The following is a 21,646-nucleotide window of genomic DNA, read 5'->3' as shown; positions in this document are numbered from 1 at the left end:
TAAAAGTTCCTACATGTAGTTTAGAGCGTGGTTTCAGGAGACCAGGAATAACGTTTCGTGTACTCGAATCGTTTGCCCTAGCGATGCGAGGTGATAAAGGGACGTAAGAAGGGTTAGTCGTGGAGATAAGAGAGTTATTAGATGTAGGAAGGATTTGAATGTGACCAACTTGGTATCGTATGTTGTTACGGGTATGAGGACTGATATCACTTCCCGGCTGACCACACCGTTGAAGGACATGAAAAGGAAGTTGGATTAATGTTGGTCTTAACGACCTGGCAGCTAACCGCAGAGCCCAAGGGACAACAGCTTGAGGCTGGTCGCGCACGGCCTTTTTGTGGGACGTTCCTGACGTGTTAGCTCCGTTCTTTAAAGGGCCTTACCTCTAGAGACGGAAATCCGTGAGATAAGGTGAGGCATGACATTTGTAGGGCCGACCTTTTCTAACCCCACCTCTCCTTGTGAGAAGGCAGCATCGCTGTAGATGCCGGTTGCGCAAGAGAAACACCTTACTGCTGTCACACCTCTCTACACTCAGCAGTACGACTTTACCCTTAGACCTTCAGTTGCTGCTTTTAGTCTTACTGTTCTCCAATTGACCTGTCTGGCATGGTAGAACCTAGAGGAACATATGTTCTAGCCAATATAGCTCAATAGGCAAGCACAACCACCACTTCAAGGTAGCAGCTAATCATCAATGACAATAAGTAATATAACATTCACTTTGATTATAAGAGGATTACTATTTCACAGTGTTATTGTTGTTTTGCTTTTCTTTCGTTTGTTGCATTTTAACAATAAAATATCTAAATGCTTGAAAACAAATGAACACAGAGAAAAAGAAATAAGAGGAGAAAAACTCTTTTTTGGTCAAGAATTAAGTTAATTCAATGATCACACACACACACATTTACATAAACATCATGAATGAATTGAAATTAAAGGAAAAAAGAAAAAAAACAGGAAAGAAAATTGCACTGGGAAAGATTGGATAACAATGGTGATAAGTAAAACCTTCGATATTATTACGAAGAATGTGATTAACCGTTGTCCATGAATTATTGTATAGCAACAACAGAGACAACAAAATACATAAACAAAAGTTAAAGATGAATTTCACAATGGAATTTTGTACATTATCATAATTTGATTTGAACGATGACAATATTGTTTCAACATTACTAGTACTACTTATAATACTACTAACTAATTGTGCGTTATAACTAAATATGAAAAATAGTAGTATATTGTCAAGTTGTCATGTTAAAAAACCTAACTCATTTTGAAAATCATACAAATGGTTGTCTAATGAAATATACACATCTATACGAATTCAGATATACACATACAAAACAGAGAGAGATGAAATGAACAATGCAATGAAAATAGACGATTTCTTGTCAACTAACCAATGATTACATGTTGGATAACAACAACAAGAACAGAAAAGATGAATGATCACTGTCCATATTGTAATTATCTAAATAAACAGATATAGTTTAGCGTTGTTTTGTAACGAGATATATCAAAAAAAAAGATAAAAAGGGATTATGTAATGACAGGAAAACGAATTCAAAGAACAGAGATAATATGCAGTATATTGTATACACAGTTGAAAGGAAAGAGATAAAGATGATGTAACAAAATACATCAACTATTAATGAAAATGTAAAATTGAGACGCATATACATAAGAGAATAAATGTTAGAAAATGATTTTCTAGTTAAGAAAAATATACTATGATGTGACCGTTGTTTGAAATAGATAGCATAGTAAAGTTAATGTCATTGCCAGATATACATTCTTTTATACATATACAATATGTAAATAAGATGATAGTAATTCAGTAGTATCCTGGATGAAATAAAATAAAATGAAAAGCTTTTAGGACAAATCATCAAATATGTATGTAGTTATATGTACGATCAATGGCAATTATACTAGAAAGATTAAAAATTTGAATGAGTGTGGTATGGAATACTCTTCAGGTGCCCAAACCAAAACTGATGGTTTTTTAGAGGCCTTTCTCCGAGCCTTTAACCTAGAAGTTTATTTCACAATGTAGTGGAGTAACGTTAGGAAATGCCGTCTCATGGTAGATGGTGGACAACAATGGGTTCATATCCCATTGTTCCTTCAAGATCCTAGAGCCCATGTGAACTATTGGTTTGGAATTAGGGTTTTTCAACTTTTCTCTCGGTGGACCCTCTGTATCCACCTACACGGTTAACGTGCCAGATATTGGCTTTTTGTCTTCTCAATTTTGTAAACAATACCCTCGCCGCGAGAAGGGAGTGAGTAGGACTTTCCTCCCAATGACTATATACGCGTAACCATATAAGGGCATTTCGAGAGGCAGAGCGAACTCTCCCTACCCTCGGTCGTACCGGGGTATTTGAAGGTTGAAATAAATTTTGATACACTGAGTTATGTAGACATTAAGCAAATGTCAGTAATAAGAAAACATAAGTTTAACGTTGAAAGCATGAATCTATCAAACATATAATATGACACTGTGCAATATCAGTACGATTCAAAAAAGAAAATTTGAATAGATGAACACTACAAACTACTACTACAACTATTACAGCCGTGAGTCATGTTGCCCCCAAATGCCCCGGTACGGCCGAGAGTGGGGAGAGTCCGCTCTCCCTCGCAAAATGCTCTCACAGGGACATACGCGAATATATAGCCTCTGCCAGGGAAGTCCTACCCACTGCCTTCTCGTGGCGGGGGTGTTATTTACGAAATTGAGAGGACGAAAAGCGAATGTCCGGCGCTTTAACCGGGTTGGTGGACACGGAAAGTCCATCTAGGGGAGTTGGAAAACCCTCATTCCAAACCAATAGTGCAAATGGGTTGGCTCCAGTATCCTGAAGGATCAAATGGCGTATGAACCAATTATTTGGTCACCGGCTATCATGGGACTGCATCTCCTCACGACGCTCCACTGCCTTGTGGGTTAGATTTTTAGGTCAAAGGTTCGGGGTGTGGCCCCCTAAGAAAACCACCTGCTTCAGTTTGGGCACCTGAGCAGTATCACAGCCCTCACACAAATTTCATTTGATTTGTGTAGCGCATATTTATCTGGTGCTTCCTTGTACCAATATTTATGTGTTTGAATAAATAATAAAATAAAACATGTTGCGAATAATAATAATTAGTCATAATGGGAACACATGTTTCTAATCTTTCTAGAAATATTGGATACACATTATTCTCACGTCTATTTATTTCATTGTTTGATACTCCTAATGCCTATTTTGACATATTTAAATTTTCGGGTGTCATGGAGCATGGGTAAAGTGAATTCACAGATAATGCAGTGCTGTCCTTGCAAAGAATCCTACAAAGAGAAGTTGACAAAATTTAGAGCAACCACATGCATATCATATTCAATGAAAAAAATTATGCTACCTGAAGATAATCATTCAATGTTTATTGAAAAGAAACCATTGCCGAATTACGTCTAAATATATACAGATGGGACTGAAGTCATTGAACAGTTATATGAATATAAATTTACTAATTCACTAGTTATTTGGATATAATGAGCCACAGTCTAAGTGTAAAGATTAGTTATATTATTCGGTTGCTTAAACCGAAGTTGAGCGGCGTTCCAAACTCGGATCAATTAGCTAGGGAATATATTTAAAGTTATAAGGATTTTGATGTTTCATAGTTGAATAGCGTATGTCAGTGAATCTTTACTAGCAAAATTTATTTAAAGAAAGGGGTTTTGTGGAGATTTTAGTACTTTTATGTAGTTGAAAGCATGAGTCAATTGAAGCTAGACCACCATGGAAAACCTGGAAGCACTCGACGGCCGTTTCATCCTATTGTGGGACTCATCAGCAGTGTGCATCCTCGATCCCATCTCGCGAGATTAGAACCCTAGACCTATCAGTCTCGCGTACAAGCGCTTAACCTCTAGACCACTGAGCTGGCCGGCATCCAACAGTGTTAATGTCTAACTTTAACAAATTCACGAAATTGAGCAATCGTCCACCATTGTCTTTAGTGAGTTAATATCTCACAACAGACCTCGTTGAACTTCACTGGTTCCTGGCTCTCACTAGAACTCCAGGAAATACCTCATGGAGTCAGTCACTAGTGAGCATATAATCATTATTAGAAGGGGGTTTTGTGGAGATTTTAGTAATTTTATATAGTTGAAATCATGAGTCAATTGAATCTAGACCACCATAGAAAACCTGGAAGCACTGGACGGTTGATAGATTGGATTGCTTGAGATTAGACAATAACACCGTTGGATGCCGGCTAGCTCAGTGGTCTAGTGGTTAAGCGCTCGCGCATGAGACTGATAGGTCCTAGGTTCGAATATCGTGAGGCGAGGTCGTGAATACACATTGTTGAAGAGTCCCACAATAGGATGAAATAGCCTTCCAGTGCTTCCAGGTTGGAAATGTCCTACATTACAATAACTTACATAGTTCATTTAGTTGAATGAATAAATGTTGAATCCTTTTTTCTTTTCTAAGAAGTATAATCCGATTGAAAGGATACTTCATGTATAGTCGTCGTCGTCGTAGTAGTAGTAATATTATTACTTGGTTTCTTTGTATCATTCGTTTTATGATTAATATTTGTTGAAAGAGATAAAAGTGATTGTTGAAATATCTTTGAAGGATTATTTTTTAAATTATCTAATAAAGAATCTTGTGATGGACGACGTCTAGTATATTTATTAAATTGACTTTCATTAACTGATGAAATCATATTCGGGAAAAGATTATGATTATTAGAATTTATTTGATGTATATTACTAGTATGACAAGAGAATATACTACTCATAGATGATCTTTGATCTTTTTTTTTATTTCCTTTAGGTAATTGTAAAGATGAACGTGGTGTCATTAGAGTTTCATGAGATGTTTTTTTTGAATTACGAAGTTTGACTCGTTCCGATTTTGGTATAGATGATGGTGTTGGTGCTGGTACTGGTGTAGATGAATTATTTTTCTTACATATATTTGATTCACACTTTTCCAGGGTTGAAAGATTGACAACAGATTGACTTTTTGAAGCTTTTAATGCTCGTAATCGTGTAGTCATTTCTTTTGGAAGATATGATAATTCTGTTGTTTATATTAGAAAAATCATTGATAATTGATAAAGTAATTTTAATAATGATAACATGTTTTCTAGTTTATTTAAAAAATCTAAAAAACAAATACTTTTGTTATAAACTAGGGACCGAATAGACAGACTATTACCACTTATTACTAACATCAGTCAGTCAGCTACAACGTAAGACCACGACAATATATATCGGTCCAAGTTGCCATACCTTGTTAGTACAGCAAGATGAACACCGGATTCATAGAAGTAGTTAATTTAGTGGTGTTAATATATAAAAGAAAGGTTGTATATAAGGATATAGTATAGGAAGGAAGATAGATATGAAGCAATTTTAATCTCAAGGTTTAAGGGAAGATAAAGAATGTATACACCTACGCCATTGTGATCGATTCTGAGCCGTGTCATATAGAGTCTCCAACCATTAGTTACGATAGTCACGCGGACCCCAACCAAGTAGTCTGTATCTACCAACATGGCTCAGACTAGAAGTTAGTGACTTCAAGCTCTGACGCCACGTTTTGGTTTGGCCGCCCCTAACTCTCTTCCAACCATCCCCAATACTATTCAGCATAGCGCGTCGTGGTAATCGGTGTTCAGGCATACGTAACACGTGGCCCAACCATCTCAGTCGATGAAGATTCATGACCTCATCTTTTTTTGTGTGGCGCATATGTATCTGGTGCTTTTTTGTATCAATATATATGTGTTTAAATAAATAAATAATAAATAAACATGACCTCATCAACGGATTTACCATCATTCCATAATACCCTGTGTCTAACCTCACTATTACTTATTACTAAAATAAACATCGCAAAGAAAGTTATTGCATTACAGCTGTAAATATTAATAGTGATCACCACTAGTTAATGCTGTACACAAATATGATGTAAAATACCAAGTTGAACTTATGAATTACCTATTCGCTGTTTCGTGGATGAAAATAAACTGTGAGTGATTGTCGTATCTAGATAAACTGATAGATAGTCAGTCAATCACAACGTAGAACCTGTATGTATGTACATCGGCTCAAGTTACTATAGCCTATTAGCGCAGAGGAAAGTTTTCAGGCTAAACCTCTAAACCGCCCGTCGAGGTAGGCGGTGGTTGGACATACGTAACACATGTCCCGACAATAGATGGTCAGACAGATATCTGATGTATCAGATATATATTTTCTAAGCCTTTGTATTTACTTGACTTACTGTTGATTAATACACGTACTAGTCAGGCGAATCAAATGTTCTTGATTTGATTAATGTGACGTGTGGTAGTACATTATTTGCTGGCAGAATAACTAGTATAATGAGGGTTGATTGTGTACCCAATAAAATCATTTATTGTTCGTTTTAAGTAAGCAAACGTTCCATTAGTACATCAGGAGAAATTAAACGTTCTTTCATTGATGACAAAAATAGCGTCTATTTCGTCAAAAATGACGTTATAACTCTGAAATAGTGTCAACACTAGTTACACATTTTACAAGCATATTTACCATACATTAATAATAACCCTGTCAAACATAACATTATTATTCAGTCAGTACAAATCACGAGTTCTGTCTTTTCTAATTAACATATCTGTTTTCTTTATTTTGCCTCGTCTTTCTTATCAATATGATTATGTCTGTAAATTGCAGTGAATTCTGTAATTATTTTCAAATCATGAGACTTTATGAACAAATCAAAAGATTCAACGCATGCTTTACATCATTCTGTAGATTGAACAATAAAGAGAACGTCATACTTTACATTACAAACTGATTGTTGTAAGTAGACAACCATTGAAAACAAAGATGTATTTGACAAGAGTTTTATCATAGTGCGAGATCCTAAGACCCCGTCATACGTTGAGTCAAGGACCTGGAGATCCTGCGGCAAACGCTTAGTCTTTACATGACTGAGCTGGTATCCAGTGGTCTAAAAACTAGATGATTGCAGTTAGATACGAAACTCCTGGGTTCGAACCTGTGTGATTGGGTTGAAGATGCCCATTTCTGAGGATGGATTATACTAGGTCAAAACAACTGTCCAATGCTTCCTTATTTTAGATGGTTGTCTATCTGAGATCAGTTTGTTGTGTGGATCATGAAAATCAACATCATTCACAAACTCCTTATAATAGTAACAGTGATAAGTATTTTCATTGAAAACTTTACCTTGTTCAGTAAATTGATTCAAAAAATTTGGCGCCGGTTTACCACTAGGTAAATAACCTGTTGCATCGATTGAATGACCAGGAGGTGGCAAGATGAGATCATTAAAAAAACAGCAACTCAAAATATTACAAGCAGTCATACGAGTTTTAGGACTGTAAACTAACAACTTTCCAAGTACATAGAATGCTGCTGTGTTGGTACTTCGATTACGAATAAGCTAAAATACAAAGAATATGAATTATACACCTGTACAGTTATCATTACGTACCTTATATAATACTGAACTAGAAACATAATTCCCTTTACTTTTCTTACCTATCTAGTTCAATAAAATGATTTATGATCACAAAAAAAGTTTCATTATTGCTATAATTGTTTTCATAGTTGAAAGCGTGAGTCAATTGAACTACACCACCATGGAAAACCTGGAAGCACTGGACAGCCGATTCGTCCTATTATGGGACTCCTCAGGAGTGAGCATCCACGATCCCGCACCAGCGAGATTCGAACCCAGGACCTACTAGCTTCGCGCCGGAGCATTTAACCGGTAGACCACTGAGCCGGCCGGCATCCAACGGTGTTAATGTCTAACTTCAACTGATTCACGAAGTTGAGCAACCGTTCACCAATTGTCTTTAGTAAGTTGATATCTCACAACAGACGTGGTTTGAACACTACTGGTCACTGCTTCTCACTAGAGCTCCTGGATTTACCTCTCGAAGTCAGTCACTAGTGAGCATATTATTATTATTATTATCAGAAGGGGTTTTGGTGAGATTTAGTATTTTCATAGTTGAAAGCGTGAGTCAATTGAAGCTGGTAGGTCCTGTGTTCGAATCTCGCTGGTGCGGGATCGTGGATGCGCATTCCTGAGGAGTCCCATAATAGGACGAAACGGCTGTCCAGTTCTTCCAGGTTTTCCATGGTGGTGTAGCTTCAATCGACTCACGCTTTCAACTATGAAAATACTAAATCTCCACAAAACCTCTTCTGATTATAATTGTTTTGCTAATAAACGACCCAGCTACTCCTATTGCTTAGTATTCTTATACAATGACACTTGATAAGACCCCAAAATCAGAACACGTTGAACAGGAACGAAATTGTCTGGACCTTCCTTTATGTTAACTTTCATATAGCGGTGTTTTCAACTCAGATATTAAAAATTTTGCTATTATTATTTTTTTTTGAATTTCCAGTAAAGTTAAACAACGTCATTCATCCCAACAATGTGAGACTGATTGTTTTTCACTAGGGTAGCCGACTGATGCAACACAATAAATGTTTTTCAGATACATGAGCATAGTTGGTATTCTCTCCAGAATATTAAAACCATGCTTCTACACAATCCTCAAATTTGAAGTTTGACATGGGCTACAAATCATATTACATACAATCGAAACTATGAGTCAATCAATGTTAGACCACCATTTAAAAACTGGAAGCGCTGGACGGTTGTTTCGAACTAGTATGAGACTTCTCAGTAGTGTACATCTACGATCCCACATGTGGGACTTGTACTCAAGACGACCGTCCAGTGTTTCTAGGACTTCATAGTAGTGGTTTAACATCGATCGGTCTATGATTTCAATGAAATTCAACAATCGCCACAACCACCCTATATTGAAGATCATATGAAATAGTTTAAAGCTATCACAAGTTCTCATCGTATTGTTCTAGATTATAACTGAACAATTCTATGGGCTTGGAATCATATGATAGATCAGTGGATGTAGGTTTGGTAGTCTAGAGGTTAACCGTTTGCATACATGATCGGAGTTTCGGGGTTCGATCTATGATAGGATTGTGATTGTCCACTTTTGAATGGTTACATACAAGAAATAAGCAGCTAGACAAAGTGATCCTGGCTTTCAATGGTAGTCTAGTTAAGATCAGTTTGTGATTTAAATTGTGAAAAGTGAAAATAGGCCAATAAACAGAAAAATAAACAGAAAGTATGGAACAAACATAAAATATATAGGTAGTGAGGTTGGAAAGGAAAAGATAAAGAAAAAATACAATTGATTGATGACTGAGAAGTGATTAATATCAAAGTGTTCCCTTTAGAGCTGCCAATCAAATTATATCGATCTAGTTGCAATATGGCCACTAGTCTAACTGTTTCGACATCGCTTACATTATGTTGTGATGCTACTTGGTTGGAGGTGATCGACAAATATCTCTGAAAGCAGATTGAGTACTAGTTTGACCCTTGTCAACAAGGTGTGTCCGTAAAACTGTGAGGGAGGAGGACTGATGTTCTCTGAACGACATGAACTTGCATCATCCACTCTAACAATCTTAAAGGTTAGCACTGAGTTATTCAGACCTGAATGGCTCAAATAGGCTAGGATCAGTCCCCTCAAGTTTATTTTATTTATTTATTTGAACACATACACATTGGTACAATGTGGCACTAAATACATATGCGCCACACAATAACAATGAGGCCAGTAGCAGTTATCATTGATTTGTGTGAGGGTACCCGAATCGAAGCAGATGGTTTTCTTAGGGGGCCACACCTCAAGCCTTTGACCTAAGGGTCTAATCCACAAGGCAATGGAGCTAAGTGAGGAGATGCAGTCCTATGGTAGCCGATGACCAACAATAGGTTCATACGCCATTCTTCCCTCACGATCCTGGAGCCCATGTGCACCAATGGTTTAGAATCAGAGTTTTCCAACTCCCCTAAGTAATATCCATTAATATCCACCAACCCGGCTAAGGCGCCGGACATTCGCATTTCGTTCTCTCAGTTTCGTAAAAGCACCCCTGTTGTGAGAAAGCAGTGAGTAGGACTTTCCTGATAGTGGCTGTATACGCGTGGCCGTGTAAAAGCATTTGGAGAGGAGTAGCTGACTCTCTTCACTCTCGGCCGTACCAGGGCATTTGGGGACTAGTCCTCTTAAGACTATGGTCACACTCCATTACGATACCCAGTCGAGTACATGAATTAGTCCGACTGATAATTCTAGACTACCATATTTGGAGACTAAGTGAGACACGCCATCAAGTTCTGTTGTGGCTTTAGTTCAGTTTAGTTACAATCACCTTGACTTTTGAATATTGATCAGTCGAATTATAGCCATGAAATATAAAACGTATACCGACTGTCTAAAACTACCATCTATCATCTCAGTGTAGTGTAAACGATGAAAAGTAATGCAGACTAGTGATAACATTGCAACTCAATTGATAGAATTCGACTGACAGCACTGAAAGGGACTGGATAAAAATGACACTGGTCATTACTCGAAGATAGGTCGAATGTAAGTACCGCAGTCCTACAGGCCAGTTGCTTCCCGACAGACCAATGATAATGTCTCTGACTGTGAAGCTGGGCGACACGAGGTCCTATTCGACAGGGAGCATCAGTTCCCTTAATATTACAGGTACACCAAGCTGACGAGTGCCAAATAGCATGGGACGTTGGTTCAGAGTATTCTGTTAACTACCTTCAACCACGTAACACTTATGAAAATTTGCAAGCATTTAAAATTGTTTGTCGCGGGTTTTATGATTGCAGGATAACAAACAACAATAATGGTTACATTAGACTTACTTTTTCCCATGAACATCCTTGAATATTTGGAAATTTGAATTCACTATAATGAGGATTCATTTCATGGATTTGTTCACGCGTTGGAGTACCAAGAACTTTAATAATTTCAACTAATTGATCAACTCCTGATTCACCTGGAAAAAGTGGTCGACCTAATAAAAGTTCACCAATAACGCAACCAGCTGACCACATATCTAAATAAACAGAACAAAAAGACATGAATCATTATTAGAGGGATTTTAATCATATCATTCTTGATATTCGTGGTTATCACATGTGGGTCATGTGGTGATTGCCTTAATATAGCCATTCTGCCACAATTTACTATAGAACAGTTGGATTTTGGCTAGCAGTGGAATACAGGAATCACTCTTTGTTTGATTTGAGACTCATCAGCTGGATATGCTTGCATCGCTGTATTAATGTCCACAGTGGGATTCAAATCCAGTACTTTTTGCTTCAAATATTCGACGCATTATCCACTGAGCTACTATGTCCAGGTAGTGATTTTCCTGTGTGACGGGTATGATATTTACATTATGTATGTACCGCATTCATCCAGTTGACGAATTCCAAATAGGACGAAACGTGCGTCCTGAATTCTACTATTAGCCGCAATCTATCTATTCTATAGTAAGATATTTATTACCCGAAATTATAATGGTAAAATGATTTAATTTGCCATTTAAATTCGTGTGATAAAGAATATCCCAAACAAACAAAAAACTAATTACCTGTGAAGATATAAGAGAAGAAAAGACTACATATAGATAAATAAATAGGAGTAGTGAAATATTTTGGAAAGATTGACTTTGCTTAGCCAAAAGATACATTTTAAGTTTTACAGATTCAGTAGGAGCTGTGGAATGATTGTTATCAACGTCTATTAGCAGCAGACATGTCTGATAGTCCCGAGATACTGAGTGGCACGACAGTTAATACAACCAAAGGATTTGTGACAGACCACCAGTTGTCAATCCAATACAGCTATATTTTATCCCACGACGACATGTTGTAAAAACATAGTAATCCACTTTGTATCCTTTAGTTTAGACTTTGGCAAGTAATGGGCGATATAGGATGATGTTCATGATCATCCCATTGAAAATGATATTCAGAGATTGTGGCACCAACCGAATTATCATTATTATGTCCGAGTAAGACCGGGACTCAGCATTATTTACACAGTGTTGCTACTAGATGTGCAAAAATTCACCAAAAACAATCATGATCGAGCATGAAGAATAGTCAAACATCTTTAACTCAGAAAGAACACGTTTCACAAGCGTAGAGCAGAATCTATGCCAAAACGAAACAGTTTTATATGTGATAAAACACATTCTCATGGTAGTTGATGATTATAAGTTATTAAGAATCCTAGTTCGGTAACTTTAGGGAAATAATTGCTGAAGTTAAACGAACCAGGTGAACCAGTGTCAATCACTTCCATACTTTAGATAAGGGACAGCAGGATGCTAAATTTTATTGACAGAAGTCTTAAGTTGAAGTGAAACAAATAAATATGCTTACCTATTTGTACAGTATAGTGAGTAGCCCCAAATATTAGCTCTGGTGCACGATAATACCTCGAACAGATATACGAAACATTTGGTTCATCAGGATTTAACATCTTGGCACTACAATACAAAATTGATTAAAGAACATGTGGGATCAAGAAAAGTATATTAATTATTCTAGAAAAAATCACTTGTGTTCATCCTACAACATAAATAAACAAATCAAAACTCAAGTAATTAAATACATGCTCTGAATTAAACCTGTTATATGGAATCCTTGCATTATTGAGTCATTGTCATATCAACATTTAAGAGAACTGAAAACTTGTATTTTAAAAAAACTTGCAAACCTAAACCTCAGAGAGATAAACATGACCTAAACTAGAGTGTTCTTAAGTATAGAACACTGACATTTGATGGGAAGATATATATAGTCCATATTAATACAGGTTATTTAAAGTACTAACTGACACAGATGATCTGATCACGAAAAGACCTAGCAAAGGTTAATATCACCTCTGAAATAGTTGCCCGTCAATCGGTCAAACAGAAGGGAATTTATTGAGATTACGAGCCGACCAAAGTTAGGTCACCATTAAAAACCTGAAAGGACTGGAAAGAATGTTCCGTCCCAGTATGATCTCAATAAAAACTCAATGATCTCCACAACTCTATACTGAGAAGGGGATTTATTTAAATTCATGAAAATATGGAACTCAAAACAACTGTCAGGCAACATCAAAGTCAGAATTTTCAATACGAACGTCAAGACAGTTTTACTGTACGTAGCTGAAACGTGGAGAACTACTACAACCATTATCAAAAAGATACAAATATTTATAAACAATTGTCTACGTAAGATATTCAATGTCCGTTGACCGGATACCATTAGCAACAACCTACTGTGGGAGAGAACAAACTAGCTTTCAGTTCAAGAGGAAATTAAGAAAAGACGCTGAAGCTAGATAGGACATACACTGTGAAAGTCACAAAACTGCATTACGAGGCAAGCACTAACTTTAAATTCTGAAGAGAAAGGGAAAAGGAAAAGAGGAAGACTAAGAAACACATTGCGTTGGGAATTGGAAGCAGACATCAAGAAAAGCAACTGGAAAGGATTGCTCAAAACAGAGTGCGATGGAGAATCCTGGTGGGCAGTCTATGCTCCTCCACGAGAGGTAAAATGAGTAAGTGATGTGGTATGATGTCCAATACATAGAATAAAATCTGTTTGATACAAACTTATGCTCAAGTTCCAGAGTCAATAATTCAGTTGGTGGATTTACTATGAGTTGATCAACCTTAATCGTTGGGTGCTTCGATTAAGCTTGATGTGATGACAGATGTTGGAAATACAGATATGGGGTTAGTATTCATCAAATTACATGCTTGTGGAGAAGACAGAATATTTGATTTCTTGTTAAACAACATTTAAGAAAGATATTTTCTGGTATGTTGTTGTGTCTTGGTAAACGATATTACATGCGAAATTGTTGAATACCTTTATCGCATGGATGATTCGATGGTATCATTGAAGTTCACTGAAAATAACGACCGTAGCTTTTACTGTGACATGGTAGTGGACCCTGAAAATAATGATGACCCAGCTGGACTCTTTAATCTATAACACTTGTCAGTGAGGTTAGATAGTGGTTATCAATGTAATTTAGGATACCCAGTTTCGTCTCACTCGAGACTTTACATGGATGAAAAGGGAGGTCGCTTTAATTATTGTCTGGATAATTCTCACTAGAACATCTTTGAGACAATAGCTGATTGATTGTATGCTTCAATTTCAACACAGGAGAATGTTCACGACAAACATTAACTAGTTTGAAGGTCTGCACAAATGAGAGATGATATTTAAGGATATCGTTACTTAATAAGCTCATTTTTTGATATGAAACTAACTAACTAACTTATTGCCAAAGCTCAAAATTCCTACTCAGTAGTAGTAATAATGCTGTGAACAATTAGACAGATAAGATAGTTGCAATTTCCTTGTACTACTTACCTCCCAAAATCGCAAATTTTTAATAAGCCTTGATCTGGATGAATTAATAAATTTTGAGGCTTTATATCTCGATGGCATACGCCTTGACTGTGAATGTAAGCCAATCCACGCAGAAGTTGAAAACTGTACAACTGCATAATAATAATGATAACAATAAGACTAGTGATAACAGTAGACATTCTTTATTAAAAATTCATTATATGATATAGAATTAAACTATTTGGAAAAGTCAGTTATCATCAACGTAGAGCTTGGCACAGATGAGAGTTGTCCTAAGTTATCATACCACTTCTGTATTATGCACCAAAGAAGTACGTCCACCTTGTTCAGGTACTCAACTCAAGCACTACTGGTCGAGTCAGAGGTTATGATAAGCCGTCATCGCAATTGATTACTTTAAGTGGTGTTCGTCAGGATTATTTGCTTTCTATAATTTTTATTTAACCTTGTCATAGACATTCTCTTAGAGATAACGCTTATCGTTTGACTTTTTAGGGGTTGATGTTGTACCAGGAGATTCACCTGTTAATTCAGAATACGAAGCAGGTGGCTATCAGGACTCAATAGCTAAGTTGATAATGCAATGTTGTTTGCAGCAAACGGTACTGGATTCGAGTCCCAGAGTGAACATCAACTCTGAGATTCAGGAACATCCAGCTGACGATTCTCAAATAGGACGAAACGCGCATCCTGGATTCAATAGCTAGCCACTATCCATCTTTGCTTATAAATTATAGGACAGCCTTTGCCAGGGAAGTCCTACTCACTGCCTTCTCGCAAAACGGGCGTTGCTTACGAAATTGAGAGGACAAAAAGCGAATGTCCGGCGCCTTAACCGGGTTGGTGGACACGGCACGTCCACCTAGGGGAGTTGGAAAACCCTGATTCCAAACCAATGGTGCACATGGGCTGACTCCAGTATCCTGAGGGAACAAATGGCGTATGAATCAATTGTTTGTCACCGGCTACCATGGGAATGCATCGCCTCACGATGCTCCACTGTCTTGTGGATCAGATCTTTAGGTCAAAGGCTCCGGGTGTGGCCCTCTAAGAAAATCATCTGCTTCAGTTTTGGCACCTAGGCAGCATCACAGCCCTCACACAAATCTCATTTGATTTGTGAGGCGCATATGTATCTGGTGCTTCCTTGTACCAATATTTGTGTGTTTAAATAAATAAAATAAAAGGACAGTTAAACTAGTTTACTGTCACAATAGCTTCGACTAAACTGTACCATGATGTATAAAGAGTGAATACCTGCTCATTTGAAACAGCACATATTCAAATAAAGTTTTAAACTTTGAGGTGTTTAACGTTATATAGCTCAGATAACTTCTGATGCTTTCAGAATTGAGGGTGGATTTCCACTTAAAAAACGAACGCGTTGTCTGAAAAGATATGAGAAATCGGCTGTTTATATTATCCCGGAGTGAAGCAATTATCGTGAGCTTTTATAAGAACGATATACGTAATGTGTATGATAAATCCAAGGCATTAGTTTACCACTAATCACGTCTAAAATATTTGCTTTTCACATTAGTCAAATAAAAAAAAAATTTTGAATGGATTGTGAGGAACAGATTGGTTTTGAATCAAATAGTGGATGTTTTTACTACGTTTCTATCTTGTTTTTAAGGCAACATGAAGCGATGTGTATACGTATAGGTTCTATGTTGTGATTGACTAACTGCTCAAGGCTTCAAAACTATCACATCATCAGTCAACAATCACTGGGTTTAACAAACAAAACCGCAATCCACTGATGCAATACAAATGTCCTCTAGCTATTTATTTGAGAAATTCGTTAACATCTTAGTTATTAACAACACTTTATAAAAAGTGCAAACACTTATTTAACTTACACAACTTATTCACCGAGCACATGAAGTCGAATCTAAGCCACACTTTTGTGCGAAGGTTAGTGATATTACACATAACCAAAGTGGGTTATGCATGATTCGAACCTGTGACTTAACAGTTGAAAGTCAGGTACTCAAACGACTAAGTCACTTTTACATTTTTTACCATTCCAAACCAGTAGTGAGGCTAAACAGAATTATTTGATGGCGATTTTATCATCAACGACATACTAGAAATAGCTTTGAAGTACGTGATGATGGTGTACAACTGTGGTACTGGACGAAAACTTACTATGCAGCAAATAAATGATACTAAGATCTCACTTATTCAATTGGTAATCGGCGTTAGCAAGTAAGACATGTACTTTGTACTATCGAAATCCCAAGTACTCCTTGAAAGCTGGAAGGAACCTATATCCACACTTTGTGGAAAGTCACCAGAAGTAGTAGAAAGACCTGAGTGTCTGAGTAGCTGTGAGTGCTACTGGAGGTGGCTTAGACGATGAGGCCAACCTATGTTTAGTGAAAGATAACTGCTTACACTAATTTGAAACATTTCCTGCGCCGTTGCGATAAGTTTGCTAGTATAGGGTGAGTGCACACATTATTACCTTAAAAGGTTACACTAATTACCTGTAAAACGTGATCTTTCTGAATCAAAGATAGTTGCTGACTCTTTATGATTAGGGTTATTTTGTTTCATATGTTGCTACCTTTGAGGATTTACCGTGATATTCAATTGTTTTAGTGTTGGGACAAAACGACCCATCTAAAAACAATACGGATCATTATTTAAATGATCGACCGAGACTACAACATCAGCTTGGTAGTTTGATCATAACTCAAGAATGGTTTCTGTGTGGCTTTGTACTGCAGATGTATAAATAAAAAGGTGACATGGCACAAGGCAGCTGTGTTGAATTAGCATACCTTGGTGCTCTATGGATTGTTGAACTATATGACAGTAATTTTGAGGTCAGAATTTCAATAACTCAAAAGAAAAAAATCGTACAAAAATTCGAGAAGTTAATGTTTACCAACTGATGCCTTCTTACCTTAACATATACAAGTGGAATTATCTGCCGAATACGCCAGTAGTGTTTGATAAGGCGGCTCAATGTTTGAGGAATATATTCTTGTATTAAATTTAGGTAAGTTTCATTTGGTTTCTATGATACAACTAACAAATAATCTACTGAAACTTACTGAAGATGATGTTGAATAAAAGTAATAATACAGAGAAACAATATTGCAGTGCTTAAGTTTCCGAAGTATCTGTAATTCGCGGTTCTACATCACAAATTTTAGTTAAGAAATGAAAATCACTAACTTTATACCGCTTATCTTGCAGAACCTTTTTAATTGCTACTTTGCGATCGTCAGACAGAGTAGCAACGTAAACAACACCAAAAGAACCGCTTCCAATAGCTTTTTCATCCGAATACGTGATTTGTACGGGACAAGAGGTATCACAGTTAACTGCTTCAACCCATATAGACTTAGGTTTATCATCTGACAATCAAACGTAAAAATTAAAATATTTATGAGTACACAATCTTAACATATAAAGCAAAACGATCGAGCACAGTATGTCATCACTAGGGAATATTAGCATCATAACAGTCGCATCAAGTAGTTGTTTTTTTCAAATCGCTTATGAGATTTTACCATGTTCATTCTGTGGGTAAGCGTGTTATTTTATCATATGAAAAAACTATTCATCTGGCTATTAGTTTTGTTTCTGATTTCTAATTATTCGGGGCATAATTCATATATGGTGCCGTGCATAGCCACCACGGTCACATTGTATGATTGCTCTTATCTATCGATCTTAACAACCACTCTATTACAATCTTAAATGTGAATCCGCATATATTCAATTAATGAATACAAACAAGTATATGCATAGTTAAGCTAATTTAGTCTAGTTTAATATAATCGATACTGGCAGGTCTTTTTGTGTTAGACAAGCACGTTACGATTCAATTCTAGAGTTGAGAATATAATTAGAACTAAACAAATTCTTAGAGTTAGTACTTCTGCATTTACGAAGATGCTCGATTATACAATGAACGGGGGTTAGATCTATAAACATGTAGTATACGATGATACGAAATATTTTTTTACTAGGCCAACACAATTCTAAGGATATGATAGACGAGTTCAAGAACTAAGAATGAATTTTACTTACATGCAATCTGTTTTTTTATGCAAACCAGTCGGTCTTAATAAAAATAGATCCTGCTACAAATGTGGGCTAGAAAAAGTTGCTATATCACACCAACAAACCAACATGAAATCGATAAACATAATAGAGTAGAATCATTAGTACTGTTATCAATGTTAGTGAGAAAAACTAGATATAAAGAATATAGTCAAGAGAGAAGTTATGAAAGATGTGAAGAGATACTAGAGCACAAAATTTCGAAAATAAAATGAATGCATATGGATCTTTGTGACCGAATATCAGCACAAAAGCTATATTAATGAGAAACTGTCATAAACTGCTACGCGAGATTCGACGTTAGGGTGATAGCGATTAGTGAAATAGTGCAACTACTCAGCATGTCTTCAGACTATTGAATTACCCAGACAAACAGTCGGTTATGTCTTGGTAATCTTAATTACTAATTATTTCAATATGAAGTGTGATACGTAATAAGTTTTCAAAACATGACCAAATGTCAAACTGAGTGATCATACTATATAGCTTAGTGACTTTAACTTAGATAGTTTCCTATTAAATCCTCCTTGGAATGATATTACAGATCTAGTGAGCTTGGTAATGTTCTGATGAATAATAAGCGCAGCTGAAAACATACGATTCAAGGATTCTTTCTAATTGACTTGACTCTTACTGAACAAAATCTCGAGGAAAAAATACAGGCCGGGTTAATTTTTACTGGATACTAACTCTTGGCAAACAAAATAAGGGAAATTTCTGCTGATATAGAGTCAATATCTATTAGTATAACCAGGAGTGAACAATTTCCCTCAATCATGTACACTACTGTGAGGTTGAGTCGAGCTGGAAAAAGGAGAGCACATTGTTCGAAAAGTACCGTCTAAATGTATCTTGAAAGCACCAACGTGTATAAAGAAACTACTACTGAGTAAAGCTATTATATATTTGTACAGTAATTATAACACTACCAGCCCTTTGGTCATATTGTTACTCATAAAAGGGTTATGGGTTAGCATTTTTGAAAAAATGAATAAATGGCTACTGCGAAAATAATCGGATGTTCTAAACTAACCTTGTTTTCCATCTGGGAAACAACGGACGGGATCCCTGAGTAATCATGTAATAAAAAAAGCAAAATGAACATTAGCAATCCATCATATTTATATCCTGAAAAATAATGATTCTGACTTACTAGGGATTTTTGAAAGACAACTATCAATAGATTCGTTGTTCGTTTTTGCCTTCAATTCTACAGAAGTCATAACACTACGTAATTTTGGAAACGCGCCAACATTGCCGATTCCGCTAGCGCGCGATAGACAAGATAGAAGTAAAGACAAAACTAAAATCTTATAACCATTTCTCGTGCATCTTTTTGAACACTAAGCTTTAAATTCGCATTTCGTTCTCTCATTAATTTAGTTTGACATCTTCTAAAGATGACACACTTTGGCATGGGCTGAAGATTTAAAAATGAATTATGATGCCGATCACGTAGAAATATGCTTAACACTGTATAGTCAACTAAGTGTATCATGGGCCGGGATAAAGATCATGTTTACGTTCATGTAAACATTGAGCTCGCAACATTAAGATGCATTTTTGATAAAAATTAGATTATGCCGTGAATTCTCCTGTGACTAATTTTTACACCGAACACGTGCATTATATACTAGAATGATAACCCAAGTCATAGAGAGCTTGATAAAAGTTTCGGCTGTTTCGAAGAAAACCGTCAGGGTGTGGCGGAGAAAAGTGTGAGTCTACGTTTAGTTGTGTTAGTTGTTCTGTAAACCATGTTTTGATGCCTAAATGTTTGTAGCTTTTAGTCTCGAAACAATATCGTTTGACCTCCTTTATGTAGGTCCTACTAGCCTATAGTTTACTGTTTGGGTTTTCAGGGTTAGTTACCTTTATTTAACTACCCGTAGTAACCTGGCTGTCCAAATGAAACAATAATTACAACACCCTTTACGACACTCCTCAGTTTAGTATACTTGGTTGTCGTATAGTTCGGTTGAATCAGTATAATAATAGCACTTGATGGAAGTAATGCAGCATATTGTTGTGATAGGCGGTATCCGAAATCTGATACGGATATATGGAACGCTACGCACTAACCTCTTAATTGACTACCTGAGCGAAAACACAAAAGTGAGTTATAAATTGTATTGGACTACTAAATGAAATGAATAAATAATCACCCTACCACTCTATCCTTAGGAATGCAGTTTTAAATAAATCCCCAAAATCAATAGCTCCGTAAATGTTTGACATTGGATGATGCTCGTTTCGACCATGTTCATCTGGATTCGGTAGGACCGTTACTAAATTCGAATTGATACTCTTATCTTTTAACCTGCGTAGACCGCTTCACTTGATGGCCAGAAGCAGTACCTATTAAAGACATTACTGCTGAAACAGTGGCCTGCGCCTTCCTCAAACGATGGGTAACAAATTTCGGCTGCCTTTGAACCATCTCTACAGACTGCGGACGCCAGTTTGAATCTGATTTTTTCAGTTGTCTGACCACACTACTAGAAATCACTCGCTTCCGAACGACCGCCTGTCACCCACAAGCAAAGGGTTAGGCACAACGCTTTCAACGACAACTAAAAGCTTCACTATCGGCTGCAAACGTTTCACAGTGGACAGACGCTCTTCCACTTGCCTTACTAGGTAAGGCAAGTGGACCACCAAGTAGACCACCATCGAAAACCTGGAAGCACTGGACGGCCAACTCGTCCTATTATGGGACTCCTCAGCAGTGTGCATCCACGATCCCGCACCAGCGAGATTCGAACAAAGGACCTACCAGTCTCGAGCCGAAGCCCTTAACCGATGGACCACTGAGCCGGCATCCAATGGTGTTAATGTCTAACTTCAACCAATCCACGATTTTGAGCGACCGTTCACCAATTGTCTTCAGTGAGACGATATCTCTACAACAAACCTGGATAAGGGCTTCGGCTCGAGACTGGTAGGTCCTGGGTTCGAATCTCCCGAGGCGGGATCGTGGATGCGCACTGCCACTGAGGAGTCCCATAATAGGACGAAACGGCCGTCCCAGTAAACCTTCCAGGGTTTTTTCATGATGGTCTAGCTTCAATTGACTCATGATTTCAACTGTGAAAAAATTACTAGGTATTCGCAATGCAGTGAAAGCTGAAATTGTATACACCGAAGTTCAACTCATTTATGGGACGACACTCCGATCTCCAGGAGAATTCGTGGATCCTTCGTCTTCT

General features: G+C 37.0%; 1 protein-coding gene across 1 annotated transcript; it reads right to left on the bottom strand.

Annotated features, from left to right (window-relative positions):
* Positions 1-742: 742 nt before the first annotated feature.
* On the bottom strand, positions 743-19,660 carry Smp_125310 (putative glycogen synthase kinase 3-related (gsk3); the record flags this gene model as incomplete). The annotated part of the gene is made up of 10 exons (XM_018794330.1): positions 743-813; positions 4,719-5,099; positions 7,262-7,478; positions 10,824-11,017; positions 12,354-12,460; positions 13,126-13,239; positions 17,255-17,382; positions 17,420-17,503; positions 17,544-17,725; positions 19,591-19,660. 10 exons carry the CDS (start codon positions 19,658-19,660, stop codon positions 743-745), a joined length of 1,548 nt encoding a protein of 515 aa, XP_018648754.1.
* Between the last annotated feature and the right edge of the window lie 1,986 nt (positions 19,661-21,646).

The sequence above is a fragment of the Schistosoma mansoni genome, chromosome 1 (assembly GCF_000237925.1).
Source record: "Schistosoma mansoni strain Puerto Rico chromosome 1, complete genome".
NCBI lineage: Eukaryota > Metazoa > Platyhelminthes > Trematoda > Strigeidida > Schistosomatidae > Schistosoma > Schistosoma mansoni.
Note: the sequence above shows the minus strand (reverse complement) of the source record. Positions and strands in the feature narration are given on the sequence as shown.